The 21,304-nt window shown below is 39.9% G+C and overlaps 2 protein-coding genes across 2 annotated transcripts in view; both read left to right on the top strand.

Moving 5' to 3' along the window:
* The window catches only part of LOC133540873 (ankyrin repeat and MYND domain-containing protein 1-like), a 35,789-nt gene extending 20,267 nt beyond the window's left edge, over positions 1-15,522 (top strand). Inside the window, exons 10-18 of the mRNA XM_061883876.1 lie at positions 1,546-1,692; positions 2,715-2,819; positions 5,420-5,527; positions 5,601-5,723; positions 8,667-8,768; positions 11,691-11,841; positions 11,923-11,935; positions 14,808-14,953; positions 15,049-15,522. Coding sequence (XP_061739860.1) covers positions 1,546-1,692; positions 2,715-2,819; positions 5,420-5,527; positions 5,601-5,723; positions 8,667-8,768; positions 11,691-11,841; positions 11,923-11,935; positions 14,808-14,953; positions 15,049-15,203 — 1,050 coding nt within the window. The 3' untranslated portion in view covers positions 15,204-15,522. The remainder of the gene's footprint in view (positions 1-1,545; positions 1,693-2,714; positions 2,820-5,419; positions 5,528-5,600; positions 5,724-8,666; positions 8,769-11,690; positions 11,842-11,922; positions 11,936-14,807; positions 14,954-15,048) is intronic.
* Positions 15,523-20,968: 5,446 nt separating this feature from the next.
* Positions 20,969-21,304, top strand: part of LOC133540872 (ankyrin repeat and MYND domain-containing protein 1-like) — a 41,042-nt gene continuing 40,706 nt past the window's right edge. The window contains exon 1 of the mRNA XM_061883875.1: positions 20,969-21,254. Within this exon, the coding sequence (XP_061739859.1) occupies positions 21,081-21,254 (174 nt within the window). The 5' untranslated portion in view covers positions 20,969-21,080. The remainder of the gene's footprint in view (positions 21,255-21,304) is intronic.

Genomic DNA, 21,304 nt, shown 5'->3' with positions numbered 1-21,304 from the left:
AACTGTATTTTTTTTTTTTGCAAATAATAATTAACTTAGAATTTCATGGCTGCAACACGTGCCAAAGTAGTTGGGAAAGGGCATGTTCACCACTGTGTTACATCACCTTTTCTTTTAACAACACTTAATAAACGTTTGGGAACTGAGGAAACTAATTGTTGAAGCTTTGAAAGTGGAATTCTTTCCCATTCTTGTTTTATGTAGAGCTTCAGTCCTTCAACAGTCCGGGGTCTCCGCTGTCGTATTTTCCGCTTCATAATGCACCACACATTTTCCATGGGAGACAGGTCTGGACTGCAGGCGGGCCAGGAAAGTACCCGCACTCTTTTTTTTTTTTTTTACCAAGCCACGCTGTTGTAACACGTGCTGAATGTGGCTTGGCATTGTCTTGCTGAAATAAGCAGGGGCGTCCATTAAAAAGACATCGCTTAGATTGCAGCATATGTTGTTCCAAAACCTGTATGGACTATTCAGCATTAATGGTGCCTTCACAGATGTGTAAGTTACCCATGCCTTGGGCACTAATGCACCCCCATACCATCACACATGCTGGCTTTTCAACTTTGCGTCGATAACAGTCTGGATGGTTCGCTTCGTCTTTGGTCCGGATGACACGATGTCGAATATTTCCCAAAGAAATTTGAAATGTGGACTCTTCAGACCCCAGAAAACTTTTCCACTTTGCATCAGTCCATCTTAGATGATCTCGGGCCCAGAGAAGCCGGCGGCGTTTCTGGATGTTGTTGATAAATGGCTTTCGCTTTGCATAGTAGAGCTTTAACTTGCACTTAGATTTAGTGACGAACGTTATTTAGTGACAGTGGTTTTCTGAAGTGTTTCTGAGGCAAGTGGTGATATCCTTTAGAGATTGATATCTGTTTTTGATACAGTGCCGTCTGAGGGATCGAAAGTCACGGTCATTCAATGTTGGTTTCCGGCCATGCCGGTTACGTGGAGTGATTTCTCCAGATTCTCTGAAACTTTTGATGATATTATGGAGCGTAGATGTTGAAATCCCTAAATTTCTTGCAATTGCACTTTGAGAAATGTTGTTCTTAAACTGTTTGACTATTTGCTCACGCAGTTGTGGACAAAGGGGTGTACCTCGCCCCATCCTTTCTTGTGAAAGACTGAGCATTTTCTGGGATGCTGTTTTTATACCCAATCATGGCACCCACCTGTTCCCAATTAGCCTGCACACCTGTAGATGTTCTAAATAAGCGTTTGATGAGCATTCTTCAACTTTATCAGTATTAATTGCCACGTTTCCCAACTTCTTTTTCACGTGTTGCTGGCATCAAATTCTAGTTAATGATTATTTGCAAAACAAAATGTTTATGAGTTTGAACATCAAATATGTCGTCTTTGTAGCATATTCAACTGAATATGGCTTGAAAAGGATTCGCAAATCATTGTATTCTGTTTATATTTACATCTAACGCAATTTCCCAACTCATATGGAAACGGGGTTTGTAGTAGAATTGAATGATTAAAGGTATCAAAGGCTCTCTATTATCACCATCTGATCATTCCATCTGCTTGTAGTGGAAAGGCTTCTATCCTCTGCATGCTGCTGCAGCCGTGCCAGGTCCAGAGGGTCCAAGAATCACAAAACTGTTGCTGCAAAGAAACGCTCTAACTAACCCGAATGCACTGGCATGCAACCAAGATGACGTCTATGAACTTGATAAGGTGTGAGTTAGGGATGTCCCGATCCAGGTTTTTGCACTTCCGATCCGATACCGGCCTATCCGAGCATGTATTAAAGTTTAAAGTTATTTAGCCTACTTAGTTGTCAGATTCATGCTGAAAAGGATTTTAGTACTCTTGATAACAACTAGTTAGCTGAATTAGGTGAGTTTGAATAATACACAATATTTGGTATTCAAGGATAAACACAAAATATCAAAAATTATACATGACAAACAGAAATGGCATCATTAAACAGTAAAAAAGTGAACAGTATAAAGTGCAAAAAATGCTGTAAACATTATTAAAAAAAGCAAAACACACAAACAACCTGAGTGGGTTAAATGTCTGTAACTCAGCATCAATACTTGCTTTTGAACAAGTGTAATCTTAAAAATGTAAATATATATATATATCTACACACTCCCTTCAATTGTTTGCCCCAGTTAGGGGGGGCAAACACTTAAAGTCTAAGCATAATGTGGAGATTCTTTCTAACTGCTCCTGTCCTCATCTATGATGAATGCTAAAAAGCCTCTCACTTTGTAAGAGTCATTAAAACGTCTTACAACTTTACCACCACGCTTGACTTTATTGTGGCATGTTTTGCACTCCACCTCTTCATCTTTTTCGTTTTATAGGATAAAATAATCCCACACTGCTGACATTTTTACCGTAACTTTTAATTCACACGACCGTCTGAACGGTTAGGACGCAGACCTGTGGATGTTTTGAAGGGGTTCTGGAACAGAGTTTAGGGAGCAGCAGAAGAGTGGAATGTATTATTTAAATCTGTGTGTTGGAAAACACGGACCGGAGTTTTTTTCAAAACTGGATCTGGATCGGCATTTTCCCATGCCTTGCCGAACGCATTTTTTTGGCAAATATCGGCGGCCGATCCGATCCAAATATCGTTTCGGGACAACCCTAGTGTGGATATCTTGTACTTCTACTTGTGCTGTAGTCCTTATTTTTTTGTATTGTTTATTGGTCAAGTAAAAATATTTGATTGCATTCTTTTACAGCTTTCATCGATGACCAGACAGCCCTGCAAGGGTGAGAAGCTCCTTCCCAAAGAGGGAGGGCAAACAGCTTTGCACATTGCCTGCCAGAGAGACACCGACCATTATGTGAGTAAGGCAAACATGTGGGGAAAATATTACTTCCACGCGTTTATTCAGTGATAAACTGAATTATTAAGATCAATATTAACAAATTATTTTGTTAGTCACAGTACCGGGGACTGCGCTTTTAAAAATGTTAAATGACTTTAGGTGGAATGGAGATAATAAAAAGCTCACAGTGTTGGTTCTGCTGGATCTCAGCACCACTTTTGACACAGTAGACCAGCGTATTGCAACCGTTTTTCAGCCAAGGCACTTTTTTTTTTCATTGAAAAAATCCAGAGGCACACCACTAGCAGAAATCATTAAAAAAATGAAACTCCGTAGTCGATATATTAATAAAAAGTGTTTCTTGCAATTGTTGGATATGACTTTAAAGCATAAGCAAGCATGCATCACTATAGCTCTTGTCTCAAAGTAGGTGTACTGTCACCACATGTCACATCACATCCTGACTTATTTGGCTTTTTGGGGTTTTCCTCTGTGTAGTGTTTTACTTCTTGTCTTGCGCTCCTATTTTGGTGGCTTTTCCTGTTTTGTTGGTATTTTCCTGTCGCAGTTTCATGTTTTCCTTTGAGCGCTATTCCCCGCACTTGCTTTGTTTTTGGCAATCAAGATGATCTAAGTTGTGCGGACGCGATCTTTCTTTGTGGGGACGTTGTTGTCATTTTCATTTCCGATGTACTGTGTGGACACTGTCTCTGCTCCACACGCAAGTTTTTGCTGTCGTCCAGCATTCTTTTTTTGTTTACTTCGCATTGATTGATTGATTGAAACTTTTATTAGTGGATTACACAGTACAGTACAGACTCCATACAATTAACCATTAAATGGTAACACCCGATGAAGTTTTTCAACTTGTTTAAGTCGAAGTCCACGTTAATCAATTCATGGTAGCCAGTTGAGTTTTTTTATTTTGTTTTGCACAGCCTTCTCTAAGCTTCAATGCCTATTTATATATATATTTTTTTATATATCTTTATTGTCATTGTAAATTGTACAACGAAATTGTGAGCAAAATTAATTTAGTGCAAATTCATAATAAAAGATAAAAATACCAATAACACAGCTCTCATGCAGTCATTATTGTCTTGTGTTCAGCGACACTATTGCTCTCGGGTAAAAAGTGTTCTTAAATCTGTTTTTCCGGCATTTTATTTTCCTGTATCTCCTGCCCGAGGGCAGCAGTTCAAAAAGTTGATGTCCAGGGTGAGATCAATCAATCAATCAATGTTTATTTATATAGCCCCAAATCACAAATGTCTCAAAGGACTGCACAAATCATTACGACTACGACATCCTCGGAAGAACCCACAAAAGGGCAAGGAAAACTCACACCCAGTGGGCAGGGAGAATTCACATCCAGTGGGACGCCAGTGACAATGCTGACTATGAGAAACCTTGGAGAGGACCTCAGAAGTGGGCAACCCCCCCCCCCCCCCCCCCTCTAGGGGACCGAAAGCAATGGATGTGGAGCGGGTCTAACATGATACTGTGAAAGTTCAATCCATAGTGGCTCCAACACAGCCGCGAGAGTTCAGTTCAAGCGGATCCAAGACAGCAGCGAGAGTCCCGTCCACAGGAAACCATCTCAAGCGGAGGCGGATCAGCAGCGTAGAGATGTCCCCAACCGATACACAGGCGAGCGGTCCATCCTGGGCCCTTTGTGATGTTTTGGGCCTTTTTGAGGCACCTGGCACTGTCCAGTTTATGTCGGAAGGGAAGAGGGCAGCCAGTGATTTACATAAAGTTCCTAGCTGTGAGTACTTCTTACTGTATTTGGCATATGTATTAAATTCAGTTTCACCTTTTTGTTTATTTTCGGTTGAAGCATTAGATAGCTTTTGACCGCTGTCGTCTGCATATTGTGATCACGACAAACCAGGTTTCCGACACCTACAAAGCAATTAGCTACCGGCTGCCACCAGTGACGTGGACTCTGACGTAATCAGAATCCGATTTAGGAAAATAATAAATTCATAAAAAAAGCAAACTTTGTGAATGTTTTTTGTGACCAACAAGTATGTGCTCCAATCACTCTATCACTAAAAATTTGAGTTGTAGAAATGATTGGAAACTCAAGACAGCCCTAACATCCATCCATCCATTTTCTACCGCTTATTCCCTTTCGGGGTCGCGGGGGGCGCTGGCGCCTATCTCAGCTACAATCGGGCGGAAGGCGTGGTACACCCTGGACAAGTCGCCACCTCATCGCAGGGCCAACACAGATAGACAGACAACATTCACACTCACATTCACACACTATTATAAAAATTGAAATATTTTATAAAGAACAGCCCTAACATGTTCTTTATAAAATATTTAAATTTTTGATCGTGCCAATTAGGAGCACGCACCAAGTTCAATGAACCTGCCAAACTTACCGATGTCGCTTTTAGGCCAGGGGTCGGTCACCCGCATCCGCGGTTGAGTTTTTCCTTGCCCTGATGTGGGCTCTGAACCGAGGATGTCGTTGTGGCTTGTGCAGCCCTTTGAGACACTTGTGATTCAGGGCTATATAAATAAACATCGATTGATCGATTGAAATGAAAATAAAAATCAAGGCTTTTCTTTTATCTTCTTGACCTGCTGCTTTCTTCATGCAGAATGCCAGCAAGGTGGTATCCCTCCTGCTGTCCTACAAAGCAAGCACAGACCTCCTGTGGAGTGGACATTCTCCGCTCTCCTTGGCTATAGCCAGCGGCAACAACATGGTAAATATTTATTGTGACATACACTCCCAAACACAGCCTGCCTGTTTTATTCACCGATGTTTTATATTTGTAGGCCGTTGAGGAGCTGTTAAAGGTAGGCGCGGATCCCAACCTTCCTTTGGGTCGTGGACTGGGCAGTGCCCTTTGTGCCCTTGGAAACTTCAGCTACCGTGTCGATGCCTCCCGAATAAAACTGGTACTTACTCACACGGTTAGATTTCTGCAAATATGTGGTTGTTCCAATCTGGCTTTATTTGGTGAGGCTTGTAGTAACCGGCGGTTATAGCAAGTGGAGTTTTCCAAGCTGTAAAAGACAAAAAAGCAGCAGTAGCAATAGTATACTTGCTTTTTTAGAACCATTTCCAGTATTGTGGCAACAAAATGCAGTGCATTGAGATCATGAATTGACTAAAAAACTTCACAATGAAACTGTTCAGCCATGGTTGAATTCTAGGCTAAACACAAAAACAAATCCAACTAGCAGAAAATAAGCTAATATGGGGCGGCATAGCTCGGTTGGTAGAGTGGCCGTGCCAGCAACTTGAGGGTTGCAGGTTCGATTCCCGCTTGTGCCATCCTAGTCACTGCCGTTGTGTCCTTGGGCAAGACACTTTACCCACCTGCTCCCAGTGCCACCCACACTGGTTTAAATGTAACTTAGATATTGGGTTTCACTATGTAAAGCGCTTTGAGTCACTTGAGAAAAGCGCTATATAAATATAATTCACTTCACTAATATCCTCATCTTGATTTTTTTGTCATAAAAATCAAGATGAGGAAGAAAGAAAAAAAAGGATCATTTCATTATTTTTTCCTATTTCAAAATCAATCAATCAATGTTTATTTATATAGCCCTAAATCACAAACCATTACGACTACAACATCCTCGGAAGAACCCACAAAAGGGCAAGGAAAACTCACACCCAGTGGGCAGGGAGAATTCGCATCCAGTGGGACGCCAGTGACAATGCTGACTATGAGAAACCTTGGAGAGGACCTCAGATGTGGGCAAACCCCCCCCCCCCCTCTAGGTGGACTGAAAGCAATGGATGTCGAGCGGGTCTAACATGATACTGTGAAAGTTCAATCCATAGTGGCTCCAACACAGCCGCGAGAGTTCAGTTCAAAGCGGATCCAAGACAGCAGCCAGAGTCCCGTCCACAGGAAACCATCCCAAGCGGAGGCGGATCAGCAGCGTAGAGATGTCCCCAACCGATACACAGGCGAGCGGTCCATCCTGGGTCCCGACGAGCGGTCCATCCTGGGTCTCGACTCTGGACAGCCAGTACCTTATCCATGGTCATCGGACCGGACCCCCTCCACAAGGGAGAGGGGGACATAGGAGAAAAAAGAAAAGAAGCGGCAGATCAACTGGTCTAAAAAGGAGGTCTATTTAAAGGCTAGAGTATACAGATGAGTTTTAAGGTGAGACTTAAATGCTTCTACTGAGGTAGCATCTCGAACTGTTACCGGGAGGGCATTCTAGAGTACTGGAGCCCGAACGGAAAACGCTCTATAGCCCGCAGACTTTTTTTGGGCTTTAAGAATCATTAATAAGCCGGAGTCTTTTGAAGGCAGATTTCTTGCCGGGACATATGGTACAATACAATCGGCAAGATAGGATGGAGCTAGACCGTGTAATAAATTGCTTCTGTCTATACCAAGGGTCGGCAATCCGGGGCTCCGGGTACACGTACCCCTGGGGGTACTTGAAGGTATGCCAAGGGGTACGTGAGATTTTTCAAAAATATTCTAAAAATGGCAACAATTCAAAAATCCTTTTATAAATATATTTATTGAATAATACTTCAACCAAATATGAATGTAAGTTCATAAACTGTGAAAAGAAATACAACAATGCAATATTCAGTGTTGACGGCTAGATTTTTTGTGGACATGTTGCATAAATATTGATAAGGATTTCTTTTTTTTGTGAAGAAATGTTTAGAATGAAGTTGATGGATCTCTATTACAATCCCCAAAGAGGGCACTTTAAGTTGCTCGGTTGGTAGAGCGGCCGTGCCAGCAACTTGAGGGTTGCAGGTTTGATTCCCGCTTCCGCCATCCTAGTCACTGCCGTTGTGTCCTTGGGCAAGACACTTTACCCACCTGCTCCCAGTGCCACCCACACTGGTTTAAATGTAACTTAGATATTGGGTGTCACTATGTAAAGCGCTTTGAGTCAATAGAGAAAAGCGCTATATAAATATAATTCACTTCACTTCATTACTTCTATGTGTAGAAATCTTTATTTATAATTGAATCACTTGTTTATTTTTCAACAAGTTTTTAGTTATTTAAAAAAAAAAAATTCCAAATAGTTCAAGAAAGACCACTACAAATGAGCAATATTTTGCACTGTTATACAATTTATTAAATCAGAAACTGATGACATAGTGCTGTATTTTACTTCTTTATCTCTTTTTTTCAACCAAAAATGCTTTGCTCTGATTAGGGGGTACTTGAATTAAAAAAAATGTTCACTGAAAAAAGGTTGAGAACCACTAAGATGGAGTACTGGCATTAGCTTCATTTTTAGCCGCCTCATACTTGCCGTATATCCATCCATCCATCCATTTCTACCGCTTATTCCCTTTTGGGGTCTTGGGGGGCGCTGGCATTAAATTAAAATGCATTTGAAAAAAAAAAGAAAAACATACTCTGTGTTCTTGTCTTACATAGTTGTGAATGATTAAAAGAAAATGCAGCTGTGCTTTTCTTTTTTCTCTAAAAGTGTCTTTAAAAAAAGTAAAAATGACATTAATGACAGCAAGATTGTTTGTCATTTTAATAGTTGATCAAAAAAAAAAACTAGACAGGATGGACTTATTAGCAAAGCCCCTCTTTATACCGTCCATGTATTCTCTTTTTTTTCCAATTATTTTTCATTGTTTTAATCTTGCAATTCTTGTTTAGCTAATTGTTTATGTTCTTTGTTTTTTTTGCTCCATGCTTTTTAACCTGTGAAGCACTTTGGTCCAATTTAAAAATTGTTGTAAACATGCTCTGAAAATAAAGTTGCCTTGCTTTACTCTCTGAGATGTGAAGCTACCCACTGTTTCATGGGTAGTGTGCAGTAATCAAGATGTTTAGTCTAAATAAAAGTATATATTATAATCAAATTCTACTCTTGTCGTAGTTGGAGATGTTAGAAAAGGCTGGTGCTGACATCTTGATGCCGGTTCAGGTCGGTGACATTATAGGGACTGCAGTGGACTTCGCATACCAGTCCTTCAACCAGGTAAACCATCCCACTTCTTGTTTTTCAAAAAAACACGTCATTGAGTTTTAAAAGTTATTAGTAAACGTTTTGTGGAGAATGCATATCTGTTTAAGAGTTCTTACTTTATTCATAGTCATGTTTGGAGCAGCTGGTACTTTTCAATGTATATACTGTGTAGGGTTTTAGACATTGGAATGTCTCCTTATCTTATCAGTGTTGGGGAAGGGGCAGGCATTCTTTTCTGGGGGGACTGCTTTCGAATTCAATAAGTTCCGTTTGAAAGTAAGACCAATTCGAGAAGCCAGTATGAGAGTATTGGTCTGGGCTGGTCTCCTGAAGCTTCAGTAAAATTTGATAATATTCCTATTCTGTATTGATGGTCCTTCTTACTCGGCATATATGTCATCGAAAAAACTTGGGATTGACCAGTGACTTTAATTCCCTGAGAGGGAATACTGGTCTGACGCAACATTATCAATCCATAATTGTGAATTTGTTGTTTTTGCAATTACAGGTGAAGCTCAACATTTTTTTTTTCATATCCTGCAAAGGTTTATTCATATCAGCAATTAGATTTACAGGGTGAAACTAATATATGACATAGGCTTGCAACGTGCAAGTCAAGATATTTTAATATTTATTTTCATATAATTTTGACGTTTGTCGCTTACAGCGAATGAAAACCCCAAATTTAACATTTCAGAAAATGTTTGTTTTTAAAAACTGTAAAATGATAACAAATACAAGCTTGACATGTTTCACTTTGTATGTAATGAGTTTATATAACATGTTAGTTTCAAATATTAAGGTGATTTGATGAAATTAATAGACTTTTACATATTACATTTTTTCACCTACTTTCAACTACTAAAATTAGTTAATATTTATTATTGAAGAACTAAATATGTAGTAAGGTGTCTTGACTTTTTCACATGATTGTTTTTAACATATACTGTATTACTCGGGTTATATCAAATTTAAACGGGGATGGAATGCGACACCAAGAATGTACATGAAATCAATGTGTTTAAAATATTAACTATGACTGATAAAACACTGAATATTGACAACATATGAACGTCACACACCCTCTCCATCCACATATTTTACAATCAAGCGAAAAGCGACAGAAATGCAACAAACACAGCAAAATATGAACATGAAAAAACAAAAAACCCCACCTACAATCTGATATATCTGATTTATTACAAAGCTTTAGAACTTGTTTGTAAAAATCTCCTTCCGCGTCCGTCCCTGACACCCACATTTCAGGCTGGCCGCTCTGGAAACACTCCGTGGTAACACTCCCCACCCACACTGCTTGATGCCTCGTCTGAGCTGCTCTGACTTAGATGACCATCCTAACTAATTAGATGACCATAGTAACTAATTAGATGACCATAGTAACTAATTAGATGACCATAGTAACTAATTAGATGAGCATAGTAACTAATTAGATGAGCATAGTAACTAATTAGATGACCATAGTAACTAATTAGATGACCATAGTAACTAATTAGATGACCATAGTAACTAATTAGATGACCATAGTAACTAATTAGATGACCATAGTAACTAATTAGATGACCATAGTAACTAGTATATCATGCAAAAGTGCAGATTCCAACTATTGAAATACTTTGTATAGTTCAAGATTTACGGCAGGGGTGTCCAAACTTTTTCCACTGAGAGCCGCACACTGAAAAATCAAAGCAAGTTGGGGCCATTTTGATATTTTTTATTTTAAAAACCAATATAATTATAAAAAATATACATTTAGGCCTCCACTCAAGCTTGAGGGTTTTGGTTCAAAAAAAAAAAAAAAAGTGTCATTATTAATTATTATTATTATTATTACTATTATAGGCTTAAATCTCTCGATCAACATTAGGTTTATCTGTCAATATAACATTTAAAAAAAAATTAAGTTGTATGCTCCTTTTGTCAAAGAAAACCATTCTTTATACAAAAAACAAAATATGCAATATTTTCACCAAATACATTTTTTAAGTAGAATATTTCAAATTACATAATTATTGTAGCTTTAAAAAGGTCAATAAGTCAGAACAACATTGATTTTAATTCATTATTATTTTTTGAGCAATGGCACTTAAAAAAAAAAAAAATTACACTAAAATGATTGGGGATCCAAAACAGTCCTACTCATTTAAGTGTTGAAAAATAAATTATGATTATTTTGTTTACTTTTAACACAATAATCTCGAGATCAACTTCAGATCCATCCGTTAATTATAAGTTTTACTGTTTATGTTTTTTGTTTGTTCGTTTTTAAAACAAAAATGTGTAGCAAACACAAAATATGCAACAGTTTTACACCAAAAATATCTCAAAGTGGAATATTTAATGTGACGTTGAATAGGTCAATAATTCATAATGACATTTATTTTGATTCATTATTTTTTTTTATAGAAAGAAACAAGCTTGCATGGCAGCTTTGTGTTATCAGAGTCAACATTGCAACATTTTCTTGTTAAATATCACATATTTGCTCTTTTATATCACTTTTTATGTTTTGTATTTTTTAGCTGAGATAGGCGCCAGCGCCCCCTGCGACCCCGAAAGGGAATAAGCGGTAGAAAATGGATGGATGGATGGATTTTTTTAACCGTATATTTAGAATGTGCCGTTGGGCCGTTTAAAAATTCCCTGCGGGCCGCAAATGGCCCCCGGGCCACACTTTGGACATCCCTGACTTATGGTCATTACAAAACATGAGTGCACATCATAACGGCAGCTACACTTTACATCTTAAAGATCTAAAAAAATAATTTGGGAATGTCCATCGGGCCAGATTGAAATGCTCAACGGGCCGCATGTGGCCCCCGGGCCTTACTTTGCCCAGGTCTGATGTAGGTGAATGTCTGATGTCCTGCACAAAATGCTCCATGCACACCTAATGGCCGCTGTGTTTCCATCCAGGACTCGGGCATTGCCAACACTCCCTATCACGCCCTCAACATGAGGGAGAGAGAAACATTTACAACAAGGCGCCGGCTGCTCAGCATGATGGGAAATATGCTGAAGAAAGCCATCGCCCAGAGAGAAAGAGAAAAGCATCTTCTACAGAATGGTCTGTATCCAGTATTTGAAAATACATCAAAGGTTTAACAAATGTGATGCCAGTTTGACATTTTGTTGTTCTTCTTCATAGGTCCTAACACAAGGTACAGTAACACACCTTCATTATAAAGAATGTACACTATATTGCCAAAAGTATTTGGCCACCTGCCTTTACTCACATTTGATGTACGGATGTGGGCACTGAACCGAGGATGTCGTTGTGGCTTGTGCAGCCCTTTGAGACACTTGTGATTTAGGGCTATATAAGAAACATTGATTGGAATATGAACTTGAAGTGCCATCCAATAGAATTGTCCAAAATGTTTCGGTATCCCGGAGCATTCAAAGTTGCTTTCATTGGAACTCTTCTTCCGCTTATCCGAGGTTGGGTCGCGGGGGCAGCAGCCTAAGACGGGAAGCCCAGACTTTCCTCTCCCCAGCCACTTCATCCAGCTCTTCCCGGGGGATCCTGAGGCGTTCCCAGGCCAGCCGGGTAGACATAGTCTTCCCAACGTGTCCGGTTGGACGTGCCCCTAAACACCTTCCTATGGAGGCGATCGGGTGCCATCCTGACCAGACCCGAACCACCTCATCTGGCTCCTCTCCATGTGGAGGAGCATCAGCTTTACTTTGAGCTCCTCCCGGATGACAGAGCTTCTCACCCTATCTCTAAGGGAGAGACCCGCCACCCGGCGGAGGAAACTCATTTTAGCCGCTTGTACCCGTGATCTTGTCCTTTCAGCCATAACCCAAAGCTCATGACCATAGGTGAGGATGGGAACGTAGATCGACCGGTAAATTGAGAGCTTTGCCTTCCGGCTCAGCTCCTTCTTCACCACAATGGATCGATACAGCGTCCGCATTACTGAAGACGCCTGTCGATCTCCCGATCCACTCTTCCCTCACTCGTGAACAAGACACCTAGGTATTTGAACTCCCCCAAGCCCAACTGCTGAAAATACAACCCCACACCATAATTCCTCCCCCACCAAATTTCACACTCGACACAACGCAATCCGAAATGTAGCGTTCTCCTGGCAACCTCCAAACCCAGACTGGTCTATCAGATTAGATTGCCAGATGGAAAAGCGTGATTCATTAGTCCAGAGAAGGCGTCTCCACTGCTCTAGAGTCCAGTGGCGACTTGATTTACACCAGAACTGTCACGATGTGTTGGTGACGAACCCCAAGATGCAGAGATGGCCCAAACCGGGAACCAAGACCAGGCACACTGGAAATAGGGACCAGGCAAACTGGAACCAGCAAACACAAATATAATACACATGAATTGGATGTGTCAATCAGAGTCCACCTTATTGACCGTGTGAGCAGCTTTGAACGCTCCAAAGTCACTTTTTAACTTCAATTGTGAATGAAGAGTAATCTGTTAGACATTGTGTATTCCATGTGAGAGGTGTCACTCTTTATTTTGGGGGGGACGGCGTGGCAAAGTTGGTAGAGTGGCTGTGCCAGCAATCTGAGGGTTACTGGTTCAATCCCCACCTTCTACCATCCGGGTCACGTCCGTTGTGTCCTTGGGCAAGACACTTCACCCTTGCTCCTGATGGGTCCTGGTGAGCGCCTTGCATGGCTGCTCCCGCCATCAGTGTGTGAATGGGCGAATGTGGAAATACTGTCAAAGCGCTTTGGGCTCTTTAAAAGTGAAGTGAATTATATTTATATAGCGCTTTTCTCTAGTGACTCAAAGCGCTTTACATAGTGAAACCCCCAATATCTAAGTTACATTTAAACCAGTGTGGGTGGCACTGGGAGCAGGTGGGTAAAGTGTCTTGCCCAAGGACACAACGACAGTGACTAGGATGGCGGAAGCGGGAATCGAACCTGCAACCCTCAAGTTGCTGGCACGGCCGCTCTACCAACCGAGCTATGGGGGTAGTACAAACCATTTACCATAACAGTCCACAGCTTACAGCGACAATACTCCAGCACTGACTGGAGGGCAAAGCAGGTCTAAATAGCACCTGGCTGATTGACACCAGGTGTGGTCAGGTGCCAATAAGCCACAGCTAAGGGGAAACAGCGCTCAGGGAGAAAAAGCAGGAAACAGAAACAAAATAAGAGCGTAGACAGGAAATAAAGACAAACGGAGGAAAAAATTCCCTGAGATGGGTTGGTTGGGAGTTCAAACCCCGGCCGAGTCATACCAAAGACTATAAAAAATGGGACCCATTACTTCCCTGTTTGGCACTCAGCATCAAGGGTTGGAATGGGGGGCTAAATCACCACAAGATTCCCGGGCGCGGCACCACTGCTGCCCACTGCTCCCCTCACGGGGATGGGTCAAATGCAGAGGACAAATTTCGCCACACCTAGTGTGTATGTGACAGTCATTGGTACTTTAACTTTAACCAAAACATAACTAAACTGTCAGTGACAAACCTGACAAGAGCATCCGACACTTTGCATCGGACCTGGTGTTTTATGTCTTAGATACAGCTGCCCGGCCATGAAAACCCATTCCATGAAGCTCTCTGCGTACCGTACGTGGGCTAATTGGAAGGTCACATGACGTGTGGAGCTCTGTAGCAACTGACTGTGCAGGAAGTCTTTGTATTTTGCACTTCAGCATCCTCTGACCCCTCTCTGTCAGTTTAGGGTTGGCTGAGTTGCTGTTGTTCCCAAACTCCTCACTTTTCTTACGATAAAGTTGACGTTGGAATATTTAGGAGCAAAGACATTTTACGACTGGATTTGTTGCACAGGTGGCATCCTATGACAGTTCCATGCTGGAAATCACTGAAAGCGGCCCATTCTTTCACAAATGTTTGTAGAAAGTCTCCTTGTCCAAGTGCTTGATTTGATACACCGGGCCAAGTGATTAGGACACCTGATTCTCCTCATTTGGATGGGTGGCCAATTACTTTTGGCAATATAGCGTACATACAGTATAGTTTGCCATACATTTCCTGTTAGCTTGTTCTTACTTCCAACTCTGATTTTTTTTTTTTTTCGCAGCTTTAAATTCTGTTATCACTGTGGTTGTTCTTCCTCCGTTAAGTTGACGGCTTGCACGCGCTGCCACAAAGTGTATTTCTGCTCCATGGCCTGTAAACTGAAGGCATGGGATGAGAGACATAAGGACGAGTGCCTGCGGGAAGCGGGTGAGAAGCAAAGATGTTCTCATTTTTGGAACGGTTCAAAGCTCCAGTCAGATTTTCGTTTCTAATCTCAACCTTGTCCTTCTGGTCTAATGCAGGCGCTGCTTTCAATTTTGACAAGAAAATCATGTTTCGGACTGGAAAACACCGAAGAGCTTATCATGTCCAGTTTGAACCCACAGTCCTGGTTTTTGGAGACAGCATCTCAGAGTGGCAGAGTATTAACCTGAAGGAAAATTACAGCTTCAACTGATGGACAACCTTATCCGGCTTTCCATGTTCTAGACCAGGACCAGCTCGGAAAACACTTGTCTCTCCAAGTACCGCCATGAAGACCAGCATGAAAGTAAAATAGCTCCGTAGGCGTAAGTGTTTATTTAATAACAAGACAGGTTTGACTGAACAAGTATATTTAGTACTGTATTATTACACACAGTTTGAACAGTAACACTGTGTTTGAATATAGGAAAATAAAGCTAAATAATGGATCAAGTCTAATTAACTGCACATCAAAGTAAAATAAACATTGTACTAAAATGAATATATTATCAATAATAAAAATATCAATATTTGCGTGTGTTCTGCATGTTGATTGGACGTAAGTAAGCGGACAATGTGGAGAACATTCGGTTCTCACGTGTGTGGTTCTCTTTTGGATCTTTTGGCATACAGTAACGTACAGTAAAATCATTATTATGGCGTTGACTACAGCCTACAGTAAAGTCAACACCAAAATAACGATTTTACTGTCTGCTGTAGTCAGTGCCAAAGTAATGTTTTTACTGTACGTTATTTTTGATGTTGACTACGGCCTACAGTAAAATCGTTATTTTGATGTTGACCACGGCCTACAGTAAAATCATTTTGATGTTGACTACGGCCTACAGTAAAATCATTTTGATGTTGACTACGGCCTACAAGTAAAGTCATTGCCAAAATAACAATTTTACTGTAGGCCGTAGTCAACATCAAAATAAAGATTTTACTGTAGGCCGTAGTCAACATCAAAATAACGATTTTACTGTAGGCCGTAGTCAACATCAAAATAACGATTTTACTGTAGGCCGTAGTCAACATCAAAATAACGATTTTACTGTAGGCCGTAGTCAACATCAAAATAACGATTTTACTGTAGGCCGTAGTCAACATCAAAATAACGATTTTACTGTAGGCCGTAGTCAACATCAAAATAACGATTTTACTGTAGGCCGTAGTCAACGTCAAAATAACGATTTTACTGTAGGCCGTAGTCAACATCAAAAGAAAGATTTTACTGTAGGCCGTAGTCAACGTCAAAATAACGATTTTACTGTAGGCCATAGTCAACATCAAAAGAAAGATTTTACTGTAGGCCGTAGTCAACATCAAAATAATGATTTTATTGTAGGCCATAGTCAACATCAAAATAATGATTTTATTGTAGGCCATAGTCAACATCAAAATAACGATTTTACTGTAGGCCGTAGTCAACATCAAAATAACGATTTTACTGAAGGCCGTTGTCATCAAAATAATGATTTTACTGTAGGCCGTAGTCAACATCAAAATAATTATTTTACTGTAGGCCGTAGTCAACAAAATAATGATTTTACTGTAGGCCGTAGTCAACATCAAAATAATGATTTTACTGTAGGCCGTAGTCAACGTCAAAATAACGATTTTACTGTAGGCCGTAGTCAACATCAAAATAACGATTTTACTGTATGCCGTAGTCAACATCAAAATAACGATTTTACTGTAGGCCGTAGTCAACGTCAAAATAACGATTTTACTGTAGGCCGTAGTCAACGTCAAAATAACGATTTTACTGTAGGCCGTAGTCAACGTCAAAATAACGATTTTACTGTAGGCCGTAGTCAACGTCAAAATAACGATTTTACTGTAGGCCGTAGTCAACATCAAAAGAAAGATTTTACTGTAGGCCGTAGTCAACGTCAAAATAACGATTTTACTGTAGGCCATAGTCAACATCAAAAGAAAGATTTTACTGTAGGCCGTAGTCAACGTCAAAATAACGATTTTACTGTAGGCCGTAGTCAACGTCAAAATAACGATTTTACTGTAGGCCGTAGTCAACGTCAAAATAACGATTTTACTGTAGGCCATAGTCAACATCAAAATAACAATTTTACTGTAGGTCGTAGTCATCAAAATAAAGATTTTACTGTAGGCCGTAGTCAACATCAAAATAACAATTTTACTGTAGGTCGTAGTCATCAAAATAAAGATTTTACTGTAGGCCGTAGTCAACATCAAAATAACAATTTTACTGTAGGTCGTAGTCATCAAAATAAAGATTTTACTGTAGGCCGTAGTCAACATCAAAATAATGTTTTTACCTTACGTTATTTTTGGCATTGACTACGGCCTACAGTAAAATCTTTATTTTGATGACTACGACCTACAGTAAAATTGTTATTTTGGCATTGACTACAGCCTACAGTAAAGTCGACACCAAAATAACGATTCTGTCAGCTGTAGTCAGTGCCAAAGTAATGTTTTTACTGTACGTTATTTTTGGCATTGACTACGGCCTACAGTAAAATCGTTATTTTGATGTTGACTACGGCCTACAGTAAAATCGTTATTTTGATGTTGACTACGGCCTACAGTAAAATCGTTATTTTGATGTTGACTACGGCCTACAGTAAAATCGTTATTTTGATGTTGACTACGGCCTACAGTAAAATCGTTATTTTGATGTTGACTACGGCCTACAGTAAAATCGTTATTTTGATGTTGACTACGGCCTACAGTAAAATCGTTATTTTGACATTGACTACGGCCTACAGTAAAATCGTTATTTTGACGTTGACTACGGCCTACAGTAAAATCGTTATTTTGACGTTGACTACGGCCTACAGTAAAATCGTTATTTTGATGTTGACTACGGCCTACAGTAAAATCGTTATTTTGACGTTGACTACAGCCTACAGTAAAATCGTTATTTTGATGTTGACTACGGCCTACAGTAAAATCGTTATTTTGACGTTGACTACGGCCTACAGTAAAATCGTTATTTTGATGTTGACTACGGCCTACAGTAAAATCGTTATTTTGATGTTGACTACGGCCTACAGTAAAATCGTTATTTTGATGTTGACTACGGCCTACAGTAAAATCGTTATTTTGATGTTGACTACGGCCTACAGTAAAAACATTATTTTGACGTTGACTACGGCCTACAGTAAAATCGTTATTTTGATGTTGACTACGGCCTACAGTAAAATCGTTATTTTGATGTTGACTACGGCCTACAGTAAAATCATTATTTTGATGTTGACTACGGCCTACAGTAAAATCGTTATTTTAACGTTGACTACGGCCTACAGTAAAATCTTTCTTTTGATGTTGACTACGGCCTACAGTAAAATCATTATTTTGATGACTACGGCCTACAGTAAAATCGTTATTTTGATGTTGACTACGGCCTACAGTAAAATCATTATTTTGATGTTGACTACGGCCTACAGTAAAATCGTTATTTTGATGTTGACTACGGCCTACAGTAAAATCATTATTTTGATGTTGACTACGGCCTACAGTAAAATCGTTATTTTGACGTTGACTACGGCCTACAGTAAAATCTTTCTTTTGATGTTGACTACGGCCTACAGTAAAATCATTATTTTGATGACTACGGCCTACAGTAAAATCGTTATTTTGATGTTGACTACGGCCTACAGTAAAATCATTATTTTGATGTTGACTACGGCCTACAGTAAAATCGTTATTTTGATGTTGACTACGGCCTACAGTAAAATCATTATTTTGATGTTGACTACGGCCTACAGTAAAATCGTTATTTTGATGTTGACTACGGCCTACAGTAAAATCGTTATTTTGACGTTGACTACGGCCTACAGTAAAATCGTTATTTTGATGTTGACTACGGCCTACAGTAAAATCGTTATTTTGACGTTGACTACGGCCTACAGTAAAATCGTTATTTTGATGTTGACTATGGCCTACAGTAAAATCGTTATTTTGATGTTGACCACGGCCTACAGTAAAATCGTTATTTTGATGTTGACCACGGCCTACAGTAAAATCGTTATTTTGATGTTGACTACGGCCTACAGTAAAATCGGTATTTTGACGTTGACTACGGCCTACAGTAAAATCATTATTTTGATGTTGACTACGGCCTACAGTAAAATCATTATTTTGACGTTGACTACGGCCTACAGTAAAATCGTTATTTTGATGTTGACTACGGCCTACAGTAAAATCGTTATTTTGACGTTGACTACGGCCTACAGTAAAATCGTTATTTTGATGTTGACTACGGCCTACAGTAAAATCTTTCTTTTGACGTTGACTACGGCCTACAGTAAAATCGTTATTTTGATGTTGACTATGGCCTACAGTAAAATCGGTATTTTGATGTTGACTACGGCCTACAGTAAAATCTTTATTTTGATGTTGACTACGGCCTACAATAAAATCTTTCTTTTGATGTTGACTACGGCCTTACAGTAAAATAATTATTTTTATGTTGACTACGGCCTACAGTAAAATTATTATTTTGATGTTGACTACGGCCTACAGTAAAATCGTTATTTTGACGTTGACTACGGCCTACAGTAAAATCGTTATTTTGACGTTGACTACGGCCTACAGTAAAATCTTTCTTTTAATGTTGGGCACAGAGAAGCCGGCGGATGTTGTTGATAAATGGCTTTCGCTTTGCATAGTAGAGCTTTAACTTGCACTTACAGATGTAGCGACAAACTGTATTTAGTGACAGTGGTTTTCTGAAGTGTTCCTGAGCCCATGTGGTGATATCCTTTAGAGATTGATGTCGGTTTTTGATTCAGTGCCGTCTGAGGGATCGAAGGTCATGGTCATTTAATGTTGGTTTCCGGCCATGCCGCTTACGTGGAGTGATTTCTTCAGATTCTCTGAACCTTTTGATGATATTATGGAGCGTAGATGTTGAAATCCCTAATTTCTTTGCAATTGCACTTTGAGAAACGTTGTTCTTAAACTGTTTGACTATTTGCTCACGCAGTTGTGGACAAAGGGGTGTACCTCGCCCCATCCTTTCTTGTGAAAGACTGAGCATTTTTTTTGGGAAGCTGTTTTTATACCCAATCATGGCACCCACCTGTTCCCAATTAGCCTGCACACCTGTGGGATGTTCCAAATAAGTGTTTGATGAGCATTCCTCAACTTCATCAGTATTTATTGCCACCTTTCCCAACTTCTTTGTCACGTGTTGCTGGCATCAAATTGTAAAGTTAATGATTATTTGTCTTTGTAGCATATTCAACTGAATATGGGTTGAAAAGGATTTGCAAATAATTGTATTCTGTTTATATTTACATCTAACACAATTTCCCAACTCATGGAAACGGGGTTTGTGTATGTTTAAAAAAAAAAGGGCGGTACCTGGTAAATACTTGCCAGAGTGAATCATAATAATATTCCACTTGGGGAAAAATGCTGTGTGCTGACTTTACCTGGAATAGACTTGATATCATTTTCAAAATTCAACGTCAAATCTTGATTTTTCAGTTTGAAGGTTGACTGTCTTGCATGTTCTCAGCCAGCTGGGGTCGCTGTTTCCCCCAACAACGTTGAATCGGGTAAGTACCACCATCTCGGTATAAATACAACAATTTGTTATAACCCTAAATAAATGCTATAATGCCAATTAAATTGTACATTTAAAAAAAAAATTCTGGCAATATTCAAAAGTTGATATTACCTCTTGTTAATTATTTTCCTGTTACGTCATCTCCCGAGACGGCTTGGTTCCCGCCCCACGCCAGGTAAGCACGTTTCCATTTTTTCCCCCAATATGTTTATAAAGAAATAAAATAAAACACGTGTAAAGTGGTTAGTGTGAAATAAGTGACTTCACAATCTAGATTACGAGCCTGAGTGTTGTGGTCATGCTGTGTGATGACGTAATGTGATGACGTAGCCTTACTCATAAGCGTCATGCGAACTTTACCTCATATTACATCAGCACGAAAAATTCCTCGTATTTCGTCACTTGTTTCTCGAGAACTACGCACGAAAATGTGGGGTTTTGTCCGTCCCAAAAATGTGTTAATTATATTTTTCAAGGCGCGAAAGTGCTGCTGCGTTAAGGGTTGTCCATTACATTTTGGGGGTTTAAATGTCAAAGCACGAAAGTGCCGATGGGAAAGGGGCCCCTAAGGCCAGCAAGGGCCTGTACAAGCAGAGACAGGGTTTTGGCGTCCAGGAGCGTCTGGACGGCTCCACCTATGAGGGAGAGTTTGTTAATGGCCTCAAACACGGCAAGGGCAGATACACCTGGAAAAGTGGAGAGGTAAAGTGGAATATAAAGTCAACATTTTGTCTCCTTTGTCGGTTTATTTT

The sequence above is a fragment of the Nerophis ophidion genome, linkage group LG22, assembly GCF_033978795.1.
Source record: "Nerophis ophidion isolate RoL-2023_Sa linkage group LG22, RoL_Noph_v1.0, whole genome shotgun sequence".
Lineage (NCBI taxonomy): Eukaryota > Metazoa > Chordata > Actinopteri > Syngnathiformes > Syngnathidae > Nerophis > Nerophis ophidion.
The sequence above is the reverse complement of the archived record's forward strand: the minus strand, read 5'-3'. Positions and strand labels throughout refer to the sequence as shown.